This window comes from Macrosteles quadrilineatus, unplaced genomic scaffold (genome assembly GCF_028750875.1).
Source record: "Macrosteles quadrilineatus isolate MER2022 unplaced genomic scaffold, UCM_ALF_1.0 Scaffold_6__1_contigs__length_79288215, whole genome shotgun sequence".
NCBI lineage: Eukaryota > Metazoa > Arthropoda > Insecta > Hemiptera > Cicadellidae > Macrosteles > Macrosteles quadrilineatus.
The window spans coordinates 38,465,984-38,484,179 of record NW_026542599.1 but is presented as its reverse complement, the minus strand read 5'-3'; the positions used below and the strand labels follow the sequence as shown (position 1 = coordinate 38,484,179).

At 36.6% G+C, this 18,196-nt stretch overlaps 1 protein-coding gene across 1 annotated transcript; it reads left to right on the top strand.

The window, feature by feature from the left end:
- The first annotated feature begins 1,091 nt into the window (after positions 1-1,091).
- LOC128997677 (GPN-loop GTPase 2) lies at positions 1,092-17,627 on the top strand. Its single transcript, XM_054423324.1, has 10 exons — positions 1,092-1,295; positions 3,969-4,079; positions 6,113-6,302; positions 7,145-7,279; positions 8,584-8,789; positions 10,188-10,302; positions 10,996-11,084; positions 11,702-11,808; positions 16,654-16,819; positions 17,475-17,627. The coding sequence occupies exons 3-10, from the start codon at positions 6,278-6,280 to the stop codon at positions 17,598-17,600; spliced, it is 969 nt and encodes a 322-aa protein (XP_054279299.1). The 5' UTR covers positions 1,092-1,295; positions 3,969-4,079; positions 6,113-6,277; the 3' UTR covers positions 17,601-17,627.
- The last annotated feature ends 569 nt before the right edge of the window (positions 17,628-18,196 follow it).

Sequence of the window (18,196 nt, the reverse complement as noted above, 5' to 3'; positions counted from 1 at the left end):
TCCCATCCGTTACACTAATTTTTTGTATTGGGTTTTTTTCATTATCAACAAGTTTGGTTGGTTTGGTTAGGTTATGACGGTTTAATTTTATAATTAAAACATTATGAAATTGGATTTGACCCATTTATAGTTTTATTTTATGAACAGAAATATTTTTTTCGGTTAAACCTTCATTTGATTTTTCATTATTAGCAAGTCTGGTTAGTTTGGTTAGGTTATGATAGTTTAATTTTATAATAAAAAAATTATAAAATAGGATTTGAGGCATTTAAAATTTTATTTTATGAACAGAACTATATTTTTTATTATTAAACCTTCATTAGATTTTTTCATTGTCAGCACGTGTGGTTGGTTTGGTTAGGTTATGACGGTTTAATTTCATAATAAAAAAATATAAAATTGAATTTGAGGCATTTATAATTTTATTCTATGAACAAAAATAATTTTTCAATTACTAAACCTTCGTTATAGTCAATCAGAAGCCTCTAAATGACACGTTGGCAAAATTAATCCTGAAAAACAAATTGTGCAATGGTAATATGGATTCGTACAGATTTAGTAGTATGGCGTAAACTATCGTACGTCACTCGTTCGAAATGTGTTTACCGGACTCGTATGGTAATCCCGTACTAGACTTCGTCTCGCACGGGAGCGACCACAATCGTCTGGTAGCTTTAAAGCATTACTTTATATCTCTACACAGAGTAGTAGAGATATAAAGTCAATGGTACAAGGTATGCCTATTGCCTGGTGGGCCCCTGGCAAAGAAGATCACCTATCTCTGCCATGCCATCCCAAAGAATCCCTTTGAACCTTTAGACCGTCCTATCTTTATTACATAATTAGGTACATTAACAAAAACTAAAACAATATCAACATGAATCTTTGATTGGGCACATTTATGTTCAATAACAAATCTATGTTTAAACTAACAAAAACCTTAATTGCAGGATGAATTGGAAGCAACCACAACTCAGTGTACATCGAGGCTGCCTGGTCTGTTAAACCAAAGCCTGCTAACAAAATTAGAAAAAAAGGGGAAAAACATAACCAATCAAAATCAAACAAAAAACAAAACACTAAACCAATCAATCCTAATTCCTAATCCTCGAATACTCCTAACCTAACCCTCTTCATTCTAGCTGTATTGTTGCATTAATTTATTTATTACTCAATCAACTAACTTAGTTATGCTTATAAAATTAGTGACTTGCTGTACTTTTGAATATGAGTTTTAAAACCGTTGGTGTTGTCATCAATGGAATAAAAACTGATATTGCTGTTTCGGACTTTGGGTAAGTAGGCCTAGGCTAGTTTAACTTAGGTCTAATTTGAGGTTATAATTCTCATGATTCTGTGATTTACTGTTGTTTTAACTTAAATTATTTCTTAGTTATATTTATTCTTAGTTCACTTTTATTAAAAATATGGAGTATCCGGTGCTAACTTTTAAACTTAGCTGTTTTGAAACTAAACAAACACAATCCATGCAAGTGCTTAAAATGAGATTAGGCCTACTAGGTCCTAGCATAGACAAATAGAATAAATATAGACTGTCAAAGGAAAGTCCCGGTGCCCACCGCTAGGTTTGCCGTGTAGTTACAGGAAACACCGCTGCAGGCGAAGAGCGCAGGGGCCATATGTGACCAGCAGACGCTGCAGCGATGTGCGCCGTAACTACACGGCAAACCTAGCAGTGGGCGCCAGACATATGCTACCGCAGTACAGCTGACGGTCTATATTTTATTCTATTTGTCTATGGCCCTAGGCCCCCTATGCTACCAAAACAATGTAATCAAATCTAGGCCTTGGCCAAATACCTGTAGCCTAAGCAAAACTAGCAGACCCGTGCAAAGCAATCACACTGTATCCTCCTCAAATCCCACTTAACATGATGAAGTAGGTACACAACTCTCAGTTACCGTAAATACCCTACTGTGTGGAAAGTGCATCAAGTAGGCCTATATATCCTTACTTCAGGAATAGGCCCTAGATGTGGGTTTAAACATTTTAGATCATTGACTTTTTTTAAATACAAAGTCAAGATACAGTAAGTATTTAGGCCTACATTTTTACATGTTTACAGGACCTCTTTGAACACATAAGATATGTTTCAAGTGAGGTTATGGTCATATACAATATTTGTGTTGATGGGTTTGTTTTTACACATCATGTTTTTCATTTAAAATAGTCGAACACTTGACAACCCTACAAACAACAAAAACGGGATCCAGCACGTAGGCCTAAGCTACAATCCTTCCTTCATTAGCGTATATCCATGTACCTTATTTAAAATCATAGCAAAGGTAAGTTAACTTGTACGAGAAATTCCTTCTTACCGGTAGTCAGTTTGAAAGGATTACGGACTATTGACGTAATGTGACAGTTTAACCGAAGTCAGCTATCTTCGCTTTGATAGTGTAGTTGTCCAAGTCAGCTACAACCAATCTTGGGCCCTGAATTGTGTTTAGGTCAACATCATGTTTGTTCTTTTTAGCCTGGGCATGGGTTTATGAGGTGACAAACCTAAAGGGCTAAATGAATTCAAAAGTTCTAACAGATACTTACAACGGAGCACTCTAGGCTTACACTTATGTCCCTTGGTATAGAATCAAATCAAATTTGAGATAGGCCTAAACCGTTTCTTGTAACTAATAATTTCATCACAACAAAACCATTCATTGTTGTAGTAGCCTAGTCCTAATTAATTTTCATAATACGGCTATTGAATGAAGCTTTCGTTGATATTAAGCTACCTAGTTGATTTTTATGTCACTGAAAACTTTACGTTGGAAATGAGAACTTTGTAGTCACAGTAAAAATGTTTTGTAATTAGGATGGATAAGTATGGTTATTCCTGGCAAACTATCGAAACTACAGGTTGCAGTATTAAAAACGATTGAGCAAAAATAGGGTAGCCTAATTTGCTGCTAGTACTGTATGTGTTTAAAGTTGCAATTTTAATTTTGTCGTTCTCTGTAAAGTTGTATGTAGGTTTTAGTGCACATCAATGAGACGTTGGTGCCTAAGTTGAGGAACTGTAGCTTAAAGGTTGTCGCTGGGAAGCTATTTCTGTCCACGCAACCGGCAAAAAAACTAAGCCATTTCCGCGTAAAATATGTCTTAGTTTTATGTAGACGGAGTTACATAACTAACTTACTGAAGGTTCCTATAGGCCTACTGAAGGTTTTTCCAGATCCTTCAGAGCATCTAAGTATGAAGTATGAAGTAGCCTATCGAAGTATGAAGCTTGAATTTAATTTCAAAATAAATTAAGTACCTCATCTGTTTAATGGTTATCTGCTCCTTAACTATATATCCATAAACTGGTCATCAGTTAACCTGTAGAATATGCAAATGATTCCAAAAAGCCATGTCAAATGAGTTGGAATCTGGTGCTCCAGGAATAGCAAAGTGACCCATCCACCACCCCATAGTCTTCTATTATCTAGTTTGATGTGGATCATACTTGATAGCTTGATGGTGAATTTTCTTCCAATGCATTTGGTGTTATTCTTGCGGGTGTCCCATTGATTATTTGACCGCATGAAGTGTTCAGAGATGAAGATAATTGGTCGCCATTAACGTAAAAAAACCAAGTAAGCCTACAGCAAAAGATTTGGGGAAGTTTTTATGAGTCAAAGTTTTTGTTTTAATCTAATTCACCTTATAAATAAATCAGCTGATAAAATAATTTACAGTAAATCAACATTTTAATTTGAAATAAAATGATGAAATAAATTTGTTTTTTTCAATAAAATCCTTAAACCTTCGAGTGAATTTTACATTTTTCCATAGAGGAGGAAGATGAAAGCCTTAAAATGACACCTCAATTATGCAAATTGATGCAGATATAAGGAAGTTATGGCGTACCGACTGAAAAAAGTACTTTAGAAATTGGTTTTATCTTATCTACTAAATGAACAAGAGTTTATGTATGCTTTAATTATAACTGGTGGTTTTTACAGAGATAACTACTTCATTGTTCTCAGTCAGTTTGAAAAGCTTGGTGCTATAGTCACAATAAAGAAGGATTCCATCCAGGGATTAGAAGAGGATCGCTCTGTTTATACTATAAAGTAAGTATTTCTAAAATCTAGGTAAAACTGAAACTACTAACCTTTGCTTGTCAATCAGAAGGGCGGCAGGAACTTACTTCTGAGAAGTCCATCACTTTTTGATTGCTTGAAATTGGATTCATTTTTCCTTAACATTGGGGTTGAAATAAATGAACAGGGTTAAGTAACAGCTGGCATGTAGGGTATGCAGGTAGGGGTTAATGCAGATTCGTGGGTGCATTAGGCCATAGACAAAAAGAATTAAACATAGAATGACGGCTGTGCTGCGGTTAGCATAGGTTCTGGCGTCCGCCGCTGGGAGCGCCATGTAGTTACGGCGTACACGGTACGTAACTACACGGCACTCGTGTAGCAGTGGACGCCAAGTCCTATGGTAATCGCTGGTACGGCTGACGGTCTATATTTAATTTTTTTGTCTATGATTAGGCCTAGGCTATGTTTAAAAGCTAGGTTAGATTAGTGTAACTTATAAAACCCTAAACTAAACTAATCTAAACTTATAGGTTAGATTAGTGTAACTTGTAAAGTGTAACTTATAGTTTTCCGGGTTGATTATTTATGTTACATCTAATCTGTTTTCCCAAAATTGGGTTAAAGAGGTTGTTAGATTTTTAAATGCTTGCTTTTTCAATGTTTTGTTAGTTTTAAGATTTGAAATTTAATTTTAGCACATCACAAGTTGAAAGTTTGATACTCAAAATGTTTACTCTAAATACAAAAATATTAAATATGGTGTTCCCCAGGGATCTATTTTGGGCCCTCTTTTATTTCTTTTTTTATATGAGGGGGTTCCCACTAGCCGTCGATGGAGGAAGTTCAGTGTGTCTTTATGCTGATGACACCAACATCACAGTTACAGGCAATTTGCAAGAGGAAGTCAAACTGAAATCTTTTCTAAATCTTTTATCAATTAATGATTTCTCAAGTAGCAAAAATCTCCTAATAAATTACAGTAAATCAAATTTTATATCATTCTCCACAAAACAATCAAGATGTAAATTGAACCCGAATATTTACCTTGATAATTCAAACTTGAGTCAAGTGGAGTACACAAAATTTCTCGGATTGATATTGGATCAAAACCTAAATTGGGATAAGCATGTTGAGCATGTAATTGATAAAATGTCAAAAGGTAGATATGCCCTGCGACAAATGTCAAGGGTGTGTGATATTGATACTTTAAAAACCACATACTTTGCATTAATAAATTCTCACATAATCCTATGGTATAGCAATTTATGGGAGGAACTACCCAGAAAAATTTGGATAAAATTCTTCATCATCAAAAAAAAACACTCTGAATTATTTTCAAAATTAAAAATAAACGCCAATCAATGAAACCATTCTTTTCTAAATTAGGTGTTATGACAGTCTATGACTTGTATATGAAACTATATTACATGTAAAAAAATTAAAACTCCAAACTAATAGTACAAATATTCGACACAATAAATTAAGGCGTCTAGGCAGGTTGAACGACATAAATTAAAGTTTTTTGAGAAGAAATGAAGTTTCATTGGCATAAAATTCTTATTTAATTTACCTAAAGTTATAATAGAGGAAAAAAGTTTTGATGTTTTTAAAAAAAGATTGAAAAATTATCTCTTTTCATTGTCTTTGTATTCTTTGGATGAATTTTGGAACTCAAGAGAAATCATAAATGATAGTTTAGAACGATGATTTGATTTAATTTTGTTTTGTTTATTCATCTTAAGCTTAACATTTGTTTTGAAAAGATAATGATTGTTTTAGCGATATAAGTAAAGCATAATTCATCTTTATATTTATTTGACGCTATTCATTGTATAAAAACTTGTACTGTGAATGAATAAAGGGAATTTGAATTTAATTGAATTGAAAGGTTGATTGAAAAGGAGGACTTTTGTATTGGATTGAATGAAGTTATCTGCGTACAAATATATTCCACTGTGAATGTTTTTTAACCAGACAGAAGAGTCAATTTTTTAGTAGGTATGATCAAGATCAAGTTTAGACCTAGACCTACCTATCAATAATTGATTATTGTTGAGCAGAACAGTTCTTGGTGATGAGGAAGGCCCGGCCCACATCGTAGCGAGATACTTGACAGAACAGTTGGGTCTGAGAAAACCTGCTGTGTTCAGTGTGTGTCTACGAGACAGTAGTCTGCGTACTTTGCGTGATCTGGCTTGCGTTCTGCGTGATCTGCGCGACTGGTCATGATGAAGGAACAAGTGGTTCCCTGTAAGTAATTTTTCAGCCTTTCATTTCGATTTACGAATAAGACTCGTTATCAAGGTTAACTTCTTATTGAGATGAATGAAAAATTACGCATGTTATAAAGGTGACTAGAGTGTTCTTATTGTGATTCCACTCTCTTACAATGTTTGCTCAGTATTTAATATATCCTTCAGCCATGTTTCAAGCCTTTCAAACCTTGTTGGGATAAAAAATCTTGAATCTCTCTCTTGTATCTTTAGGTTTTAGGATTTTTTTTTGTCTTCCTGAGCTAGAAATAATAAGATTTAATAAAATGAAGTAAACTAAATCAATTAGTTCAATGTTGTTGTAGAACATTACAAATACTTTACCTACCGCACTTGCTTTAAGCTTTCATAAGTAAGTATATAGATTGAGCAGTTTAAAACAGTATTTATATCTTGTTCACAGCAATAATAATTGACCATAAAATACAGCTCTTATGAGACACAATGGATTAAACATACTCCCTTGTATGCCATTGTTATGGATCAGTTAAAGACACTTGTAAGGGAAGTTTCCATCCGGTTTATGCAAAGTTTGTTTGCGAGGTTAACTATTTATTTCTTAAAACTTTGTAAAGAAATTGTTTAAAGTATGTAAAGAAATTTGAGATAGGCTCTAACAATCTATTTGTAGGCTATTCCTATACCTCTGGTATGATCACCCAAGAGTTGAAGCACGGATTGTAAAAGCTGCAAAAAACAGCAGACTGAAACTTAAACAATATGATTCACAAACCAAAAACAGGACTTATATTTTACAGAAGCCTCCTTGGACTCAAAAGTCAACTCTATACAAGACTTACTCTTTGTTTCTTTGTCCAGATGGTTTGACTGTGTCTACATCCAAGTTCGGTCAGCTCGTCATTGGTCCACCTGGCAGCGGCAAGTCTACATATTGTGATCACATGGCCAAACTGCTCGTAGAAATCGGAAGGAAAGTCGCTATTGTCAACTTAGGTAGATGTATTTTCAACCTTTTACTTGCATGTTTAACTTTAGAGTCAGAATTACATTAGAGAAGTACACCGTATGGAAATTTCTGAGATTCCTCACACCTCTTACTGTTATTTACTTTAGATAGTTGTACAATTTGAATCTCTTTATCAGTCAGGTTTGGTGTGCAACTCATGGGACAATTGCCTGTCTGTAGATCAATGAGATGTTGACAGCTTAAGAGAATACTTTGGTTAAAATCAAGCATTTTGTTATTTTTTCTTAATCTTACTCTGTAGATCTTCTGCAAACTTGTTATTTATTATTGACAGGGTTGGTACGGTCAGGGAAAACCTGGAAAAGTCAGGGAATTTTGTTGGTCTGGAAAAGTCAGGGAATTTTGGAAAAAATCTGGAATTTCTCTTGAAAGACTACATTTTTTACAGATATGCTACATTTTGCATCTATGTCTCAATACTTGGTCAAAAACATCAAAGTTTGACGAAAACATCGATGTAACAAAAACATCGTGAACCTACCATCGATATAAAAAACTTCGAACATCGACAGACATTCTATCATCACCCTCTGATTAGTGATTACTGGCTTTGAACGCACCGAGCTAGTTAGTACCGTGATGCGCGGAAGGATAGGCCTACATTCATCGTTTCAATTTCAATACGATACTGAATACAATTCCTCATTGTATTTATACTAATACTGATTCAACCTTTAATAAACTAAAAAAAACTGCACTTGTAGGAGTTTATAAAAAAATATTTATCCTGTTAGTTGAAACATTTAATAGTTTAGTTTGGTACTACTTTTTGTCTCCGGTACAAGCATGGTAGTTATTTTTCCAATATCACATGTTTCTTCCGATATAAACCGATGATATTGCAAGCAAAATATCGATATATATCAGTATCAGAAGCACCGTATCGTCTATCTGCCAGTGTCAAGTCAAGGCCAAGTAGAACATAAAGTGTGAGGTTAAGTTAGTTGGTACTCTTACTTTTCCAGATTCCAGATGTTTAATTCTTTTCTTATTGGTTTTATGAGTAAACTATTTAGGCCTACATTTTTTCTAATAATTCTTGATTCTGACTATTCGATATAGTCTTTCGGTCTACCTGGAAAAAGTATAATATCAGTCTGGAAAACATGGGAAAGTCAGGGAATTTCATTTTCCAAAATCAGTACCAACCCTGATTGAAATTATTACCTAATTATTGTTATTTATTATTTATGATCTTTTTGTTGAACCATCTCTTTGGTTCACTGAATCAACAACGGAAGCAAAGGGCTAATTCAGCACTTATTTACAGACCCTGCCAATGACTTGCCTAGCTACTCAGCGACTGTGGACGTCCAAGAACTGATCACAGTGGAGGATACAATGGCCCATGTCCACCTAGGGCCTAATGGAGGACTCGTCTACTGTATGGAGTATTTGGAGAAGAATTTGGACTGGCTCACCAACAAACTCAGTCAGCTGAGTGGCCACTACTTCATATTTGATTGTCCAGGACAGGTAGGGCCTATATTTTACTGTACTTAAACCGGTGCAAAGTATGGGTCCATAGGTGCCTCAATAGTTTGCACAAGGAATCGGTTCAGGCCAGACTTAATTTTCTTGCCAAACTCGTGTCCACTAATTCGTATCAAAAGTGTATGGGAGCCTTAATTTTTTATCGCAGAAAGTGTCTAGGAAGATTGTTTAAAACTTCTAGATCACAGGAAATGTTCACAATCAGGGCCTGATTACCCATTAGGCTAATTAGGCTGGAGCCTAGGGCGCCAGTCAGCCAAGTGTTTTAGGGGGGGGGGGGGTGCCAGACAGCTACGACTTAAAGTTGGGACTGGGGGTGTAAAGGCCCTAATAAAATAGTTTTAGGCCTAGGTGATTAACAGTTAATTTAGAAAGTACGTATATTATTGTTTGGTTTTTTGATATTTTAGGTTAGGTCTACTTTTGATTTAATACAATCATATGTTTAATAAACTGTAAAATAAATACATTATTTTAAATCAAAAAGTTTTACATTCCTTGAACAACCGATTTGTTACTATTTTAAGCCTCGTTCGCACTAGTGCAGCACGACACGGATTGGTGGCCATCATGGCATTTGTTTAACATTGAACATAAGGCGAAAAATTGCAGGTTGTCCGTTGCCGGCGTCCCTGGGACTGCCGGCATTTTCCACCATATGTTCATAATGTTAAAAAATTGTGTGACGGCTGCCCGTCCGTGCCGTGCCGCCCTAGTGCAAACGAAGCTTTATAAGGTCGTACTGTGAACTTAGTTTAAACAATGCTTTATTTTCTGTGTCTATACTCGACCAGAATTAATAGTGCCTATGACTATGTCATATTGTCAGCTGTTGAATTTAAAATATTATCTCAAAGTCAAAAGATTTGCAGTTTTAAAAGCTCCTAATCAAACCATGCATTAATTTATGATCAGCTTTCTTTTGTTTTTAAATAAACTGAATATTAGTATAATGCCTTTGGTAATTTTTAATTTTTGAATTCAGAATTAGTAATCATACTTTGAAATTTTGAAAGTGGTGGCAGAGAGGAAGGCTAGTGGTAGGGAGGAGGGGGGGGGGCGTGAAAAACCGTCAGCCTACTGGCGACTAGAGCCTTAATCAGGCCCTGTTCACAATTCCTGGCGACCAAGTAAAATGTACTTGATTGATGAAGATGTTGATTGCAAGGCATGACTATGTAAGATAAGTTTTCGCGACTGCAGGAGACCTCCACAAGTTTTTCCATATGTAAAATTATAATGATTAAGGACTACTGGTTCCAGTGTGTAGTGATAACTATCCTCTTAAAGATATGAATCAAATGTTAAATCACAATATTGCATACAGTCTAAAAAAATTATATGCCTAGAATCAACAAAATTTAAATTTTAACATTACAGGTAGAGCTGTATACCCACCACAACTCAATGAAGAACATCATGATGAAGTTGAAAGAGATGAATTTCAGACTTTGCACAGTTCATCTAGTAGATTCCCATTATTGTAGTGACCCAGGTTAGTAACAATTAGGGCTTTGTTTAATTTCCTCAATGCTTGTGAAACTTGTTACAGTTTTAAAGATAAACTTTCAAACCCCGTAATTGTTCAAATTTACGTCAGCCTGTTAGTGGATGAAGGATTGTTCTCAAAACAGTTAGCTCAGAACGTTAGTGTCTTGAGTTGATAAGCCAGTTTGACACTAGTTGTCTTCTGTATTGTATAACTATAGTCACCACTGTCTACAGATCACCACACAGGTCAGTTGGGTTATAGTGACAACTGACTTAACTTAGATATACAAAATCAAATAGAAAGAAACTAATCTTTCAAAAAATCCCTGGACAAGATGGATGTTTTGAAATATCGCACGTACATTTTTAAGTAGTAATCAATTTATATACCTCTATCGCTTATTAAAAGATTTATTTTTTCCGATCAGATAAATTTGACATCAGTATTCTATGCAACTAAATATGAGTGTTCCAGTAAACAAAACTGTCATTCAAGCTCAAAAGATAGCTGTGACGACTATTATCTCCTAGAAAGCTTCTTGAAGGGAATATTTTTGTATTCCTAATGTCGACTTTACCATCTCGTAGCAGGGCTGGCTTGGTACCAAACCCTTAACCAGACCAAAAACGGCCTTTCCCTACAACTTAAATTGGCCCTTTAATTAGAAGACTGTTCAATCTGTATTTTTTTTTTCAGGCAAATTCATCTCTACTCTGTTACTCTCTATGACAGCCATGCTGCAGATGGAACTGCCCCATGTCAACGTGTTATCTAAGATAGACCAGGTATGGGAGAACCGAAAGTTTTCTGTTCCTTATCAAAAACTTATCTATACTTTAAACCCATTAATTGGTTTAAGTTTGTTTCACTTGTATATACAGTGTAAGCATGTTAATCGGCATTCGATGTCCAGCACTTTCAGTAATCCAGCTTAAGACAGACCTTTAATATTTTTTAATGCTTATTGAGCCATGTTAGCGTTTGAGAGAGTCAGGAGCGATCGGCATACGTTGAGAGCGACAAAAACATTAGTTTTTTAGAAGACATTCATTAATCGAGCAAATCTAATGATCCGCCAAAGTCTCAAGCGTTCCAGATTAGCAAGCATCTATTGTATTTTCAAAGCATAATCTCTTCATAATTCTCTTTTTGGCTGATTTTATAAAATCAGAACACATTTTTATAAATCAATTGTTCTGTTATAAATTAATAACTAAATTTTATGTACAAAATTGGTAATGGTTCCATTATCAGTCATCTTAAAACACAGTTACACTTCTCAAGCCAACCATTTAAACTCAATGCCTTTTATTTGCTTATTTGCTCTTTTGGCTATTGCCACAGTGATATGTTGGGTACTCGATATCACTAAACATGGTAAACATAATTATTTTTTTTGCAGGTAAACAAACATGGAGATAAGCTCAGGTTTGGACTGGACTTCTACACTGAAGTTTTAGACCTTGAGTATCTTCTAGACTCACTTCAGCAAGACCCTTTCACTGCTAAGTGAGTAGAATTGGTATATTTATAATGCTATATGCAACACTATTCAAACATTGAGGAAATTGAGTAGGATATATGCAATCTATAGATTTTTGGATTTGTGAAAGGGATTGCTCTTGGCCGGGATTTTGATTTGTATAATAAAGAGATAGCAGCTAGCTTACCTTAAAGATAGTTCAGATAGGCCATAGAACAGACAGAAAATACCCAATATATCGTCCTCGTGGGACTTTGTCAAGTGTATGCAATGAGAGTTAAACTAAAATATAAATTCCCTTTTACAATTTAAGCTAGTAGACTATCACTTTATTCTGAAAACTATTGTTTAAGAGTCCTTGATGTTATAACCCATAAAAGTCCTGTAATAATGTTGGACACGGCTCAGGATTCAGTGGAGAGGGCTGTTTTCAATAAATGTGTTGCGTGACAAGAGTAGTTATTAATATTAAAAAAAAAGGAATCAGCTGGAGTCAAGGGCAACAGATGTAATTATTTTCCTCACTCTACTAGTCATATGCTGATTATGCCAAAGAATATTTTCTAATAGTTTGTTGCTTTGGCATAGTAAATGCCAAGTAGTGATGTGTCAAAACCGAATCTCAATTATTAAAACTTTTGAAAAGTTTTGTTTCGAGATAAGTTTTGAAATTGAAAATTTGGGCACTTTTTTGAAACTGCTGACATTTTTTGTGTCATTAATACTTATTGTTTATAACACTGTTTAGACACAAGCTGGTCGCAATGGAGCAAACATATCCCCCATTAACACTAATGAAACAAGTAAATAGTATTCTTAACTGCAAAAGGCAACTTAAATACTGGAACAACTTACAATTTCAGTTACAGTTTCATCGATATTTAATAAACACAAAGAAATATTGACCACTAAATGTTCTAATCTATATATATAATTCTGTAAGACCAAATTTTTACCAGAAAATTGTGGACATCTGGTAAGTCGCAGAAAAGTGGGAGAGGTCTTAAATTAAAGGTCTTGACCCCAGGGACTCAGGAAAAATAGCAGAATTCCCATAAAATTACCAGAAAACGAGATATAACGTAAAATATCCACCATAAGAAATGCATGGGGACTGAAAAACGTCTGCATTCTATCAGCTGTTACTTATTTATTTGCATTGTTTACATTTATTCCGAAAGTCAATGTTGGTAAATAATGTTTCCAAATGAATTGTCCTTAATTTTTTTGTTTTCCGTTTTTATAATGAGTGACGTAACTAGACAGGGTAGGGTAGGGGAAGACCTGCAAGACGTGGAAGAATGTCCAGGAATTCAACAGACTTAGGAAATGCAAAAGAGAACGTCATGTAGGGCCTAACTGTGAAAGAAATCCAGAAGCAGTTTTACAACCTGTCTTCAGAAGAACGCTGGAAAATGAGTTTCAAGAGTGTTGTTTCTCACAATCTAGGTCCTCTTAGCACTTGCATGCATTGCGGCTAGGGATGGACGGGATTGAATTTTTAGTTCGGGACGGGACGGGACGGGATTTTTATTTCCTTCCCGATTTTCGGGACGGGACGGGACGGGATTTTTTTCTGTGCATAAAAAGAATGTCTTTGAGTATTGCAGTTACCAAAAAAGACATACAACATCAATTTTTACCGTTTGTGGCACTGATTTATAAAAAAACCAAAAAATGGGTAACAATTTACAGGTATCTATAGAAACCTGTGACTCGTGGTCGAAATGACTGGCGGTCACGGTGCGATCGTCAAAATGACCGCGGTCACAGGGTGATCGTCGGAATGACTCGTGGTAAGGGGGGGATCGTCGGTATGACTCGCGGTCACGCCATGATCGTCGGTATGACTCACGGTCACGGCGCGATCGTCGGTATGACTCCGCGGTCACGGCGTGATTGTCGGTATGACTCCGCGGTCACGGCGTCATCGTCCGTATGACTCCGCGGTCACGGCGTCATCGTCGGTATGACTCACGGTCACGGCGCGATCGTCGGTATGACTCCGCGGTCACGGCGTGATTGTCGGTATGACTCTGTGGTCACGGCGTCATCGTCGGTATGACTCCACGGTCACGGGGTGATCGTCGGTATGACTCGCGGTCACGGCATGATCGTCGGTATGACTCGCAATCACAGCACGATCGTCGGCATGACTCCGCGGTCACGGCGCGATCGTCGGCATGACTCCGCGGTCACGGCGCGATCGTCGGCATGACTCCGCGGTCACGGCGCGATCGTCGGCATGACTCCGCGGTCACGGCGCGATCGTCGGCATGACTCCGCGGTCACGGCGCGATCGTCGGCATGACTCCGCGGTCACGGCGCGATCGTCGGTATAACTCCGTGGTCACGGGGTGATCGTCGGTATGACTCGCGGTCACAGCACGATTGTCGGCATGACTCCGCGGTCACGGCGCGATCGTCGGTATGACTCCGCGGTCACGGGGTGATCGTCGGTATGACTCGCCATCACGGCATGATCGTCGTTATGACTCCGCGGCCACGGCGCAATTGTCGAAATGACTTCGTCTCCTGCGTTCGCAGACCTATCGCTCGCAATAGCGGCGTCATCGGCACTCGCGAACGGCAAAATCGCTGACGATCGGACCATATCCCGTCCCGAAAAATTCCCGAATCAAAGGTAATCCCGTCCCGATAATCGGGAATATTTTTTTCCCGAAAAATTCCCGAAATTTCGGGACCCGTCCATCCCTAATTGCGGCGCATTTCACTTCCGCAGAGGCCACAAATGGACATTTCAACGCATGTTGCCACAATGGACATGCCACAACCACAAGTAAATGACGAACTAAAAGAACTGTTTTTACATGATTCAAACTTCATAAAAAACATAAGGCAATTCAACAGTGCAATGGCTTTTGCGTCGCTTTCCGCTACACAAAAAGAGATTCCGTGAAATGGGCCTTACTGTCTTAAAATTCAGGGACAAATTCATAAATATATTTCTGACTTACTACCGCGAAATGGGGAGTTGCCTTCATAATAATTAATAATAATTTTAACCTTTACATTTGGTTCTCAATATTGAAAGTATAACAGAATTCGTAAGATTACAAAACAAATCTTCAATTTTAAACTAGAAAAGATGTGCAATGTTTGGCTGTATGATATCAGCTCTGATTCGTCACTCTCCGGGCTCAGGTCAAACCGTGTGCACGTTTCCATTTGTTAATATGTTCTGTTATTAATTTAATCATTATTTTACAATTGTATTTCATTGACACATCAGAAGCAACTAATATACGACTCCAACGGAAGGAAAACCAATATATAAAACAAGAGACAACAAGTAACATGAAATTGATAATTTTAAAAACATATTTCGAATATTTGTCTTTTTATATAAGTTTTTTTTAGGAATGGACGAGATTGGATTTTTAGTTCGAGACGAGACGAGACGAGATTTTTTATTTCTCATAAAATTTCGAGACGTGATCGAGACGGGATTTCCCTTCTCATACACAACGGGAAATGCACGTTCAAAATTTTTACCTGATTTTGTAACATTGTTAGATGACTGTTTAAATACAAAAATAATGATAATAGGCAAGAATATTTACAATCTTTTATTAAAAAACATCAGCATAACATTTTTTTTATAAATCACGCTTAACTTATTAAAAATGCCTACGATTAGGAAACAAAGTGATATCAGTTAGGATAGAGTTCAACTTATCCTAAAATAAAATAAATCATAAAATAAAAGCAATATTAGTTTTTATAAAATAGTTACTTGTTTTGACTTTTTATGGTAATAAAACATTCCTCACACTGCTTACACTTAACAAAACTTCTCAAATATTATTAAAGTAATATTATTAAAATAATTACTGTAAAGTAATATTTACATTAAAAGAATTAATTAAATAAGAACGCCTTCGCAAAAGAAACGCAACTACAACACGCTCCTGTATTGCGGGTATTGCATTGACTTTCTGCAGGCGTTTTTAATTTTTTTTTTTTTTTTTTTTTTTTTTTTTTTATTCTCGTCTCGGTAAAAATCTCGGCCAAAAAGAAATCTCGTCTCGTGTAACGAGATTTAAAATTTCCCGAAATTTCGAGACTTGACCATCCCTAGTTTTTTTACTGTAGTCTAAATTAGGGGCTATGGCCCCTACAGGCCACTAGTTAATCTAATATTCATGTTTATGGTAATATCAGGAGTTACATTTATTTCTTTTGTGACCTTGGCAACAATCGTGTGTGGGCGTAACTTACAGTCTCCACGACTTCGGTAATCGTCTCCCGCAATGGCAGCAACACCCTTGAGTGTAACTTGCAGTCTCCGCAACTTTGGTAAACATCTCTCGTGACCGTGGCAACACTCATGCGTGAGCGTAACTTACAGTCTCCACGACTTCGGTAATCGTCTCCTGCAATGGCAGCAACACCCTTGAGTGTAACTTGCAGTCTCCGCAACTTCGGTAAACATCTCTCGTGACCGTGGCAACACTCGAGCGTGAGCGTAACTTACAGTCTTCACGACTTTGGTAATCATCTCCCGTAACAGCGGCAACACCCGTTACCGGCGACAGTGTCATGCTCGTCTGCCATGGTTACGGCAACATCCCTAATCAGCTTTTCGGTTAACTGATCGCACACGGATTTATGGCCCCAGACAGGAAACAAGTAAAGAGTCAGATATCCCGAGGAGTGGGTTGTTCCGAGGTCGGATATGAGAGGTTCTACTGTAGTCCATTCATAGCCCAAAAGTGGGTATATGATCCTTGCTCATTTTCTACCCTCAGCTTTGCCTTGGCCAGGAAACGTCAGTTTGTGTAAAAAATATTCACTTTTGCTTTGATAAAATATACCAATTTTATTACTTGTCTATATATGGTTTGCAGATATAAGAAGCTAAACGCAGCCATGGTTTCTCTGGTGGAGGATTATAGTCTTGTATCATTCCTACCTCTGAGTGTGCATGACAAACAGTTGTTGCTGCGTTTACGCGGTGCAGTAGATCGCGCCGGCGGTTACATCTACGGAGCTGGCGAAGAACGAAGTGTACAGGTGAGTTTTGGAAGCCCATCTTGAATTTATAAATATGAATCCAAGTATTTTTTTATTTAGAATCAAATTGGGTGTAGGCCTATTGATAATAGTGGTTGGCATCTTGGACTTTGGTACGAGAGGGACAGATTCTTTTCCTGGCATATCCACAATGTTTTAGGTTTGGACCACTTTCACTCTGAAAAGGATTTTAGATATCCACATTAAAAATGCCGTTGACCTGGATGATAACTAAATGATACAAAAAACTTGGTTATGATCCTGTTCAATTGATTGATTGGTTGATTACTTTATCATAATACACTATTTTCTTGTTTGAAGAATTCTTGCATTCTTTCAGGTAGTTTTCTTGCTTTGAGTTGATTTTGGATTTATTCTTGCTAGTCTAGTGTTTAGTGTCTTGAAGTTTGGTGCGAAAAAGATGGATTCTACCCACAAAGATTGTATGAGTTAGGGCTACATTCACTTAAAAAAGTGTTGAGTGTTTTTTTCAGAGTGCCACTGGCGTTTAAACTAACAAAACAAATAGACTGTCATTCAAATAGGTTTTGTCATTCTGTATGTGTTGTTATTTGAAAAGTAAACGCTCCAAGGTTTATAAGCTGAGAATTTGTTGGGAAACGTCAATCAACGTCATTTGATGACTTGTTTTCAGGCGTTGCTGGCTTGTGCAGTAGGTGCTGAACCTGAATCTGACCGAACAGGGACTGTAAGAGATCAATACTCCATCAATGATCCTGAAAATGATCTTATGATGGTAGATGACCCAGATCCTACATAAAATAAACTATTTAATTTTTTTACTTAATTGATTGTGTTTAATATTTTCCTTTTATTTTATTTGGTACTTGAGTATTATATAGAGGCCACTTGTTTTACGGCATTTTGCGGCGGCTATATTAGGTTGTGTTCTCATAAATATCATTGTAGGACTTTCCTCGTTTCATTATAAATCGAACAATACCAGATGAGTCATACATTCTATTTATGATAACACAACCTGTATAAGGGTTGTCTCTGTATAGTACCAAAGTACCTTTTATTTCTTTCTTATTCAAAAGTCCTCTAAAATCAATCTGTTTTGAGTAAACCTATTAATGTTTATATATTTGTGTTAGTAGAGTATTAACACATTCCCTGTGGTTGAATGATGACCATGCGCGACCGGGTGGGGAACAGCAAATGTGAATTTTACTTGCCCTATCCAAAGTTATTTTATTAACTAAACTACCACCTCCTTCACTTATTAATAGGACTGTTTGTAAAAGAACCTGGAACTTGCCAGAAAGTGTAAAGAGAGACCCTTATACTTCTTTTTCTTTTGCCAACACTACTTCAACTGTCTGTAAGCACAAGCTTGAAAAGGTCATGAAATAT